Below are 11,457 nucleotides of genomic sequence, written 5' to 3'. Positions count from 1 at the left end.
GCCTTGGGTGATTTCAAAGATCTGAAGGAACTCTTTGTTTCCTTCGTCCTTAGTCTCAATATGAAAACCATTCATTCGAATGTCTTTAAAGCTCAATAGGCTTCTCTTATAGCTGGGTGAATACAATGCATCAGATATCTCTAGATGTGTACCCTTAGGCAACAGGATGTTAGCCTGACCATAGCCCTCTATGAGACTGGCTATACCCGCAATAGTATTTATATTGGCGTTTTTAAGAGTTAGGTTTATGAAATATCTTTTGTCTCTTAAGATCGTGTGGCTTGACCCACTGTCCACAACAAATATATCCATATAATCGTTCATTCTTCAAAACAAGATTTATAGAATGATACTTTAGAGACTTCATATAAAAATCATTCATTCATTAAGTTTAATAAAACAAGTTTAAAGAAATAAAACATAGAAAACACAGAAGTAAAGAACACAAAAGTTTAGATGTTGAATTCAACTTCATTCTTTTAGACAATCTGAAGTTTCATAATCCATAAGATCGTCTCGTTCATGATTGAAATCATCTTCACCATCTTGATAGGTCATATGGATTTCAGGATTCTTCCCTTTCAAACTCTCTTGATAGATGTCAACAAGATGTTTGGGAGTCCTACATGTCTTAGCCCAATGATTACCCATACCACATCTATGGCACACATATTTGGTCGAGTTTTGTGGCTTAAAAGAAGTACCACGGCCTCCATAGGAGTTTCCTTGGCCATGGCCATAAGAATTATAATTGCCTCGGCCTCGACCAAAGGAGTTTCGGCCTCGACCACGTCCATGCCATTTTCCACGGCCACGGCCGTGTTGGCTATCACTCTGGACGTGGTTCGACTCTTTCTTAGCCTCTACGGCCGCATGTGCTTCAGGTAATGGGGTTGATCCAGGAGGTCTCAATTCACTGTTTCTCATCAACTGCTCATTGTTTTGCTCCGCGAACAATAGACAAGAGATCAGATTAGCATAAGTCGTGAAGCCCTTCTCACGGTACTGTTGTTGTAACAACACATTGCTTGTGTGGAAGGTGGAAAAGGTTTTCTCAAGCATATCCTTATCCGTTATATCCTCACCACACAGTTTCAATTTAGAAACTATCTTAAATAAGGCCGAGTTATACTCGTCCACGGACTTGAAGTCCTGGATTCTGAGATTCCTCCAATCATACATAGCCTTTGGTAATAACACCGTTCTCTGGTGATCATATCTCGTTTTCAACTCTGACTAAAGGTCTAGAAGATTCTCAATAGTCAAATACTGATCTTTGAGACTCTCAATAAGATGATGGCGTATAATCAATATAGTTCTGTATCTATCTTTCTGACTAGCATTATTGTCCTCGGTGATACATTCACCGAGTCCCTTGGATTTCAGGATAATCTTAGTATCCAATGCCCATTGCAAGTAATTATCTCCCGAGAGATTTAGGGCATCAAAATCCAAGTTGTTGATTTTCGACATCTGAAATCATATATTTCATTCTTAAGATTATAATTTTCATATGATGCATACATGACAATCGGATATGATGCAAATCAGTTTATACGGGTATAATGCAAGACAAGCCGCACGACCAAGTATGTTCAGCTTAGCATTCGATTTCTATATGTTCATAATGCAATTGGTTATACATCCTAGCAAACGGTTTCTAGGTGATCATATGAGTGGAAACATGAAACCTCAATCAAACAATCAAGCAATGCATCAAGGGGTTAATTTACTATCAACCTAACAGATCATATTCAATCAATCAATGCAATTTAGGTTTTAATATGAACAAGGCCGGTCGGATACTCAAGTCTTAAACAGGATACCTAGCATACGAATTTATGTGATCATATTCAAACAATCAATCAAGCAATTCGATTTCAAGTATTAATTTTAGCAAACCTAGCATTCGGATTCTATGTGATCATACAACATATTTAATCAATCAACCAAATTCAGTTTCGATTCTAGGTTTAGCATTAGGGTTTGAATTAAGATCAAGTAATCAATTTTGATTTTAGGTATTAGGGTTTGGATCTATTACCTTAGGGTTTTGGTTATTAGAGTTTTAGTTTTACCTTAACCTCCAATTGGGTTGGATGGACCACGAACAAAAGGAAGGTCGCAAGCTGGAACGTTGCTGAGACGTTGGTTACGAGCTGAGACGGTCGCGAACGGTATCGGGAACGTCTATCGCGAGCTGGCTGAGATCGGGTCGCGAACGTGCTGATTGCTGAGATCGTCTCGCGCTGGAACGGACTGAGATCGTCTATCGGCTGAGCTAAGACGGGTCGCGAACTAGCTGCGATCGGGAACGCCTTAGATACAGGGTGAAAAAGGTTCTCGATCGGGTTTATTGTTCAAGCTGTCAAGGTTTATCGCCGAGATGAGTTAGGGTTTTGAGTCGGGACTTTTAGCTTAGGGTTTTAGAGAATCGTGCTGATAACGTGTTGTGAAACTTAGGAGAATAGTTTCTTATATTCTTATTCATCATAAACAGGAGCCCTTTATATATAGGGAATTACACCGTCATAGAATAATAGAAAGACTAGAAAAATGAAATACAAATATGGAAAGAGTACAAATCATAAACCAAGAAGGAAAAAGCAAAGGTGGCCGACTCTCTCTCCTCTAGACTCAGGGCCGACTCTCTCTCTCTCTCTCTAGCAATGGACCAGTTATGGACCAGGCCGGTTATGGACATCCACAATATGATTTATAACAGTTCTAAATTGTATATTTATTGTTTGGCTTGTAAATGCTAGGAGGGATTCTCGTGATTATTTTTCTCTGTTTAAATTCCAACTGTTTATTATTTATGTAATTTTTTTAATACAGAAAACTAAATTTGATCCGCATATCAGTTTAGGTGTGCATCAGATTTGTAACTTTTAAGTAAAATTAGCTAATGATTTCTAAAATCATTGAAAATGGATAAAAGTTAGAAATCATTCGAAATATGTTCTATATTATCTTAAGCTATTATAACTAATTTATAAGCCTTTAAAACTATTTATAAATCATTCTACATTATTTATCAATTTTATAATCGATTTATAAGGGTTTTTAAATATTTTAAGAACTTATACATGTGATATATAAGATTTTTTTTTTGTCATCAGCATAAACAGACTCGATTAAAACTAAGCTAACCAAAAAGAAGACTTTGCGTCTATGTAGACGAAATGAGACAGTTGGATGTGAGCACCACGTGCAAGACTATCCGCTTGTGTGTTTTGAGTCCAGGGTACATGCGATATAAAGCTTTAACGATGATTTTACAAGCATTCACAATTCTTACTACAATGCTTATTAACATTTAGTAAGGGTTTATTAGATTTTTAAAAATATTTTGTAAATCTTTATAAGCATTGCACATTGTTTTATAACTCTTATAAATAGTTTATAAGTTTTCATAAATATTTTTATAAGTTTGTATGAAAAATAATGGTTCATATATAATATTATAAACTTTTGAAAACACTTATTCTTTATTTTTGAACTCTTACAGCTGATTTTGTAAAATTTATAAGTGATTAAGTTTTATAAATAATTTTATATGCATTTATAATTTCTTATTAATATTCATAAATTTTGTAACCAATTTCACAAGTTTTATAAAATATTTTTTTTTCAGTTTAAGTGATTTTATAAACTATTACAATCTTTTAATGATAATAAAACTCATTAACTATTTTTAATTCTAAATAAATAAGGTTATAAATGTAGAATAACATATATTAGCGATTTATAAGTTACCGATTTAAAACGTTAAAATATTAGTTGAAAAGTTTCAAAAATAGTAAAGAAATTTTATCATTAAAATTATATTTATTAATCTCCTGAACATGTTCCAAAAATATTAATGGAAAACATGCTGTCGAATCAAACGTTTATTAAGAAACTGAATAAAAACAATCCTTTAATAGCATTATCTATCAAATAAATTTTAGGTAAGAATAAAATGTCATATTTGCACTCATATATCATACCATATATGATTAACATCCACACTGACCATACCCATCAAATCTGACACTAATGCATATTGGAAATTTCCTTAAAAATACTCTAACTAAATTTCGTTAATTAATATTTTTTATTTTATTTTTTAATTTATACTTTAACTAATTATTTTACACAATTTAATATACAATTTTACACTCAAAATGTGTTTATTTTAATAAAAATATTATTAAGTTTCAAATAAAATTAAATAAATATCTAAAATTCACAAATATATTAAAATTTAATTTTATTTTAAGTTTTAGAAATAAAATAACTAAATTATGGATAATATTAAGTTGTGTAATAAAATTTTAAGTTTTAAATATAAAATTTTGTTTGTTTTTTTAAATAGAAAAGTCTATTTTTTCCTCAATTTAAGGTTTTTCTAAATTTAATTATCTTCTATCCTAAAACTAAATATTAAGAGGAGATTTTTAAAGATTTTTAAATTTATTTGAAATTTACTAATATTTGTGGTTAAAACAAATTTGTTTTAAATAAAAATGATTAATTAAAGTATTAAATTGGATAGTAAATTTGTCTGATTATTGTAAAAAGTAACAAAATTTAATTAGGGTGTTTGATGTAATTTACCCCCGCAATCCAATCTATATCTTTTTTTTTTCTGTGGAACATTAATATAGAAGGTTAATTTTTTTTGGGAAAACTGTTTTTTTAGAGTAAAAAATCAGTAACTATGTCCCTTTAGACTAATCTATATTTTGTGTCATATTTTCCTATAATACCCTTTCATATTTATTAAAATAATTTTAATAAATAGTTTTACAAACAAAAAAAATTTGAAAAAATAGTAACATTTGTTAAAATACCTATATGAACTTAATGGTATATTTTCCAGTTATAAAAAAAGTTAAATTTATAAATTTCAGATTATGTTCTAAAAAAAGTAGAAATGACATTCTCCAAAGTAGAAAACGAAATCTACTTTTTTCATTGAATCTACAATGTTTAGAATACGTGATCTACGTAAATAGGAGAAAAAAAAAAACGAAAAAGGAACAAAAAAAGGCGACAAAAAAACCTTGGCAACCTTCTTCGCCGTCTTCTATATTCCATTGATTGTTCACAAAATTTTCACAAAATTTTCACATTATATCTACCATGATTCATGTCTATCCTAGTGAAATCGAGTTTAAAGAGTTGAAATCATGCTTGGTCGGTTCAAATCAAGTAGGAATCAATTCGGATATAATCATACAAAAGCAAAAAAATCGATTTGGGATTCTTTCCTCGGCACGGGATCGATCGATCTATTCTTACAGATCGGTCGATCTGTGTAAATCGACCTTCGCCGATCGAGTGAAATGGACCAGGTCGATCAGTATATATTTCGCGTTTTTTTTTTGTTCTGAATAATGATCGGGATCGATCGATCCTCTTTGTCGAACTCAATATATATCTTTTTAAAAAAATTATAATTTTAAGGGCATTATTGTCATTTTGGAAAAAAATTAGTCTAATAAGACATAAAGTAGTATAAATTAGTTTAAAGGGACATAATTACCATTTTTTTGCTCTAAAAAAAAGATTTCCCAATTTTTTTTGACTACGATGAACCTTCCAGATAAATCTTCCTCTTTAGTAAAAAAAAAAGTATATGGAAGGTTCAGAATACGTAGAACAATACTAGTAGTCTAGTACGTACGATGTAAGAAACAAATCTCCGATATATTACTACTTACTAAAACAAAAAATAAAATCCACTTTAATAAATACTTTGAATTAGTGGTTGTATCTATTTGTATTCTAAGCATAAATTCTATTAATTCATTTAATTTAGAATCAAATCATTTTATTACACAACTGAATTGGAATAGATTTTTTAATAATAATATTTAAAATAAAATAAAAATGTTTGAGATGTTCTAAAATATTTTTTCTATAATAACACTTTATAAATGGTGTTATTATATTATCACCCACACCCACCATATAATATTATGTATCTCCTCGCTCCCTTATATATACATATGTACACACACTTCCACATTACTCCCCAAAAAGCCTCTAACAGAGAAAAAGTGTACGAGTGATAAGCCCACTCTCTACATTTATCAATCACTTAATGTGATTGCCTTTATTTATTTAGATATACAACAAAAAGTGAGAATCAAATCTCCCAACATTAGTTCCACCCTTTAAATCGAAGTTAGAGTATTTTACCTGTATACATCTTAGAGATGGTTTTGATGGATGGAAGGGACGGTTCTTCACCACCGCAGCCGAAGATGGATGCTGTTGATTCGTACAATCAAGAAAGCCCGTCTGATTCTTTTTCGGATGCTGAGAAGGTTGAGAAAAAGCGTGGAGGCTGGAGAGCCGTCACGTTCATTTTAGGTACGTATATCTATTTTTGGTTCGTGAACGTAGTTTATTTTTTAGTTAACTTCATCCTTGACATGTCCTTAATTTCAACTACATGTCACATATTATTTTTATCTTTAGATTCTGAAAACTGTATACTATATATGAATTTTACATTATAAAAATAGTTTTAAACGGATTATCCAAACCAAACCAAACTGAGCCCAAAAAATTAGAAATATTCAAATAGAATTAAAATCTTTAACCTCGATAACCTGAAATCTGAAAATATTCGAACCGGAACACGAACTCACCACCAAGAGTTATAATAATTTTGTTTTTATGTTTTTTTTTCTCCGAAGAATTATCTCATATTACATATGTTACATGTTTGACACTCGTCCATCTCGTTTGACACTCGTCCATCTCGTTTGACACTCGTATAATGGAAACGGTAAGAAAACTGTAGCATTAAATTTGGGGAAAAACTGTAACTTTTTAAGCATATATCTTTCATTTTCCTTATTTTTAAAACGCATTTTATTTGTTAAATTTTCTGACAATTTTAAAATAGAAGTACACTAATATATATATGGCTTGAAACAGGAAATGAAACGCTTGAGAGACTGGGAACGATTGGGTTGTTGTCAAACTTCATGGTGTATCTAACCAGAGTGTTCCATTTAGAACAAGTCAAAGCTGCAAATGTCATCAACATTTGGTTTGGTTTCACCAATCTCACACCTCTCGTCGGCGCTTTTATCTCTGACGCTTACGTCGGTCGTTTCAAGACCATCGCTTTCGCGTCATTCGCCACCCTCCTCGTACGTATTTATTTCTTATTTATCTGAAATTCTTATCTAATGTGTCTACAAATACACACTAAGTATGAGTATTATTAGTAATAGTAACTTTATCAACTGATACTAACTCTAGGTAGAAGTTAAATTTATCACATTTAGAAAAATGGTTATATTATTACTCCTTTTTTTGTAACACGGTTATATTATTACTCTATATATGATCTTGTGGTGAAGATACATATGGTACTTGGTGCATAAGGTCACCACGTTAGGACAAACTTTTATATAATATGAAAATATTCAACCAAAGCTATAATACCAATTAAAAACCTTCTAATATTTAGTGCCCATGTATAGTATTTTGCTTCTAGCTATTGCTCTTGTATTGTACGTAAAAGCATGAAAACATAGAGGGACCACGTTATCAAGAGGGATAAGGTCGATGTATAATGTGAATCATATAAACAAAAACCCAAAAAGCCTTATATGAAAACTATATTTATCTCACAGAAAACGTTTTTTTTTTTGCTACTCACAGAAAACGTTGTTTTTAAGATACTATTTTCAAATAAAATAACTTTGATTAATTGGTAACACAGTTTCGAGTAAACAAATCCTCTAATGGAACGGAGTTTTATCTTGGAAATAAAGAGAAGGGTGTAAAGGAAGAAAATGCACTAGTGGTCGATTTGATAATGAAAATGGCCAATAATTGAATTTCCAAATGATATAGCTAACTGAAAGTAAAGATGTGTAGATTTGGTCAATCACAATGACGTAACCTAAGATACTTTCTTTTCTAAAGTCATTTTCACTAATTATTGTAGAATTATTATCGCATACAATTGTTAACTTCCCCTATATTTTCTTTTATTTTTGTTTTTCATAGTTAATTAAATTAAGGAACTTAAATTGTTACAATTAACTACTCATATTATTATATTAAGGTTAAACAAAAAAAATGATATTAGGTTCTACGTCGTGATCAGTTTGTCGCCAACTCGGTACCTAATCAAAGAAATCTCACCATTTTATCAAGTGAAGTCAAAGCCAATTATGCTAGTCTTAATTAAGATAATTAATTTTTTGTTTGTTAGTATTTGATGTCATACGTCAATATCTGTACCACAATATTGTTTCCCAGTATTACTTTTAACCATGAGAAGTCAAAACTTATTAAGGCTATGGTTAAGTTAATTAACTAATTGTTTGCTTGTTTGTATTCGATCGCATAATTTCAATCTATCCCACGTTATTGTTTGCATTTTCGAAAGTAACTAACAATCATATCAATTCAATTCAAGGTATTGATCATCATAACTAATGAAGAATCAGTTTCAAAAATGAATGATGAGTTGTTTAGTAATGTTTAATCAGTAATTTTAAATTATCTGCAGGGACTAGTGACATTGACACTCACAGCATCGCTTCCTCAACTCCACCCAGCAACATGCATTAGCAAAGACTCAGTCAGTTGCAGCGGTCCGAACAAGCTCCAGTTCGGGACTCTGTTCTTAGGTCTCGTTTTCCTTTCAATAGGGACAGGAGGAATAAGGCCATGTAGCATCCCTTTTGGAGCTGACCAGTTTGACCAACGAACAGAGGAAGGTGTTAATGGAGTGGCTAGTTTCTTCAACTGGTATTACCTGACTTTCACTGTGGTTCTGCTTATTACACAGACCGTCGTTGTGTATATTCAGGATCAAGTCAGCTGGATCATCGGCTTTAGTATCCCTACTGGACTCATGGCTTGTGCGCTGGTTATTTTTTTCGCTGGAATGAAGCTTTACATCTATGTTAAACCTGAAGGAAGTATATTCTCCAGTATCGCTCAAGTTATCGTGGCAGCTCGTAAGAAGCGAAAGATGAAGCTCTCGGCGGAAGATGACGGCACAGTGACCTACTATGACCCTCCCGTTAAAGATAGCGTTTTACACAAGTTACACCTAAGTAACCAATTCAGGTACTTTATATATTTGTTTACGTTTTGGCGTATGAGATTACATGGTTCATTCTAAGCAAATATATGCACTAGATAAATTTTACAATTGTTTTCGTAAAGAAAACGTAAATAAATTTGGTCATCTAGTAATGTTTTAATTTCCAGTATTACATGGATTTACGTGGAAATTAATCTATAATTTTCTCGAGCTTATACTGTAGTTATTTAGGTTTTGACGTATGATCAGATCACATTTTTCTTTCAAATAAATATATGCACTTTATAACTAAATTTTAAAATTTGTAAAAAAAAAAAATTGTAATATTTAGTTATCAAGTGCATATATTTATTTGAAAGAACAATGTCATCATACGTCAAAAAAAAATTACAATTTGTCTTGCAAAAGAAAACGTAAATAAATTTGTCATCTATTCATTATGTGTGTGTTTTTGGAAAATAATTTGGATTTCAAGTGGAAGTTTAATATATATCTGTATTTTAACCTATAATTGATTGGAACTGCATAAAATTAGATTTCTAGATAAAGCGGCGGTAATAAAAGAAGGTGATCTAACATCCGAGGAAGTTCCAGCGAACAAGTGGCGGCTATGCAGCATTCAAGAAGTAGAGGAAGTAAAGTGTTTGATCCGAATAGTTCCTGTTTGGTCGGCCGGAATAATATCACTCATGGCAATGTCACAACAAGGAACATTCACGGTCTCTCAAGCTTTGAAAATGGACCGACACATGGGTCCTAAATTCGAGGCTCCGGCCGGTTCTCTCTCCGTCATCTCTCTCCTCACCATCGGCATCTTTCTTCCCATATACGACCGAGTTTTAGTCCCGTTCCTCCGCCGCATCACCGGCCATAAATCAGGTATCACACGCCTCCAACGTATCGGGACAGGGATCGTTTTCGCGATCCTTTCCATGATCGTTGCCGGCCTCGTGGAGAGAGTGAGACGCACACGCTCCATCAAGTCCGGTGATCCTACCGGTATGACTCCCATGTCCGTGTTTTGGCTCTCGCCACAGCTAATTCTGATGGGACTATGTGAAGCATTGAATATAATAGGACAGATAGAGTTCTTCAACAGTCAGTTTCCGGATCACATGAGAAGCATAGCTAATGCTCTCTTCTCTTTGTCCTTTGCCGGTTCGAGCTATCTTAGCAGTTTTCTAGTCACGGTTGTTCATAAATTCTCCGGTGGTCATGACCGTCCTGATTGGCTAGACAAGAATCTCAACGCGGGGAAATTGGATTACTTCTATTATCTGATCGCGATTTTGGGTGTGGTTAATCTGGTTTATTTTTGGTATTGTGCTCGAGGATACCGGTACAAGGTCGGCTTGGGAGATTTCAAGGAGGAGAAGAGTTATTCTGATGTTGAGATGACTTCCAAAAGCAACAATTGATCGATGCTGTTTCAATGTTTATCATACATATGACAATGTTTCTTACAATGTGTAAGAACTAAATTATATAATAAAATATAACCCTTTAAAAAAAAGAAACTTCTTACTTTAGTAATCTTTTCTTAAATTTTTTACCCTTTTATTAAACAAACTAGAAGAACTAGATTGTGTTGGTGTCTACAAAAGAATTCTTACCAAATTGGACGACCACATGTGGGTTCATAGCATATAGTCATACTATGATATCTACTATGGTATTTGAATGTGGGTTCAAAGCATATAGTCATATACTATAATATCGCTAACTAAGCCGCTGATGATCGATGTTGTTTCAATGTTTATCATATATACGATCACAGATTCACATGTGGGTTCATAGCATACTATGATATAACATGTAATATCGACGTTGTTGAGCTCCCCATACTATTACCGTTAAGAGTTCGAGAATACGAAATTTAAAACATGTTTAAATTAAACAAAACATATTTCATGTTTGTTTGAGTTCTAGAATATCAAATTCAAAACATGTTTAAATTGAGCAAAGAATCTTATATGGTTATATTGTGTCTGCCTCTGTGCCACATATATTCCATCATTCATTTCGCCTTCACTGAATTCCGTTTTGGATCCCACATATATTCCACACTTGAGAACAAAAAGAAAACTTTTTATGCACAAAATAAAATATTAGCTAACACTTAGCTGAAGAATCTTCTCAGTTTTTTTTTTTGTTTTCTTTACGGTAATTAAGTTTCTCTGTATAGATAGACATAATTTATTTTCCGAGACTTAAAAACCAATCTAATTCTTTATTTATTTATTTATTTTGGAAATCAAACACTTTTCAAGATATATTGCAGAATTGACCTATAACTTAAAGTCAAACACAAAACTAACCTTTTTTTTTTTTGAAAATTGGTTTTGCCCTATTCACCCCACAAGTTCATATAATTTACGAAA

General features: G+C 32.3%; 1 protein-coding gene across 1 annotated transcript; it reads left to right on the top strand.

Moving 5' to 3' along the window:
• The first annotated feature begins 6,005 nt into the window (after positions 1-6,005).
• LOC106296481 (protein NRT1/ PTR FAMILY 2.13-like) lies at positions 6,006-10,583 on the top strand. The gene is made up of 4 exons (XM_013732617.1): positions 6,006-6,366; positions 6,940-7,157; positions 8,534-9,099; positions 9,612-10,583. The coding sequence occupies exons 1-4, from the start codon at positions 6,210-6,212 to the stop codon at positions 10,492-10,494; spliced, it is 1,824 nt and encodes a 607-aa protein (XP_013588071.1). The 5' UTR covers positions 6,006-6,209; the 3' UTR covers positions 10,495-10,583.
• The last annotated feature ends 874 nt before the right edge of the window (positions 10,584-11,457 follow it).

Source organism: Brassica oleracea, chromosome C6 (assembly GCF_000695525.1).
Source record: "Brassica oleracea var. oleracea cultivar TO1000 chromosome C6, BOL, whole genome shotgun sequence".
Classification (NCBI taxonomy): domain Eukaryota; kingdom Viridiplantae; phylum Streptophyta; class Magnoliopsida; order Brassicales; family Brassicaceae; genus Brassica; species Brassica oleracea.
This window is presented reverse-complemented; position numbering and strand designations above follow the sequence as displayed.

Coding starts and splice junctions, on each gene's coding strand:
- LOC106296481 (XM_013732617.1), top strand. CDS start 6,210: ATGGTTTTGATGGATGGAAGGGACGGTTCTTCACCACCGCAGCCGAAG. Junction 7,158..8,533: donor CGTCATTCGCCACCCTCCTC/GTACGTATTTAT, acceptor AATTATCTGCAG/GGACTAGTGACATTGACACT. Junction 9,100..9,611: donor CACCTAAGTAACCAATTCAG/GTACTTTATATA, acceptor GCATAAAATTAG/ATTTCTAGATAAAGCGGCGG.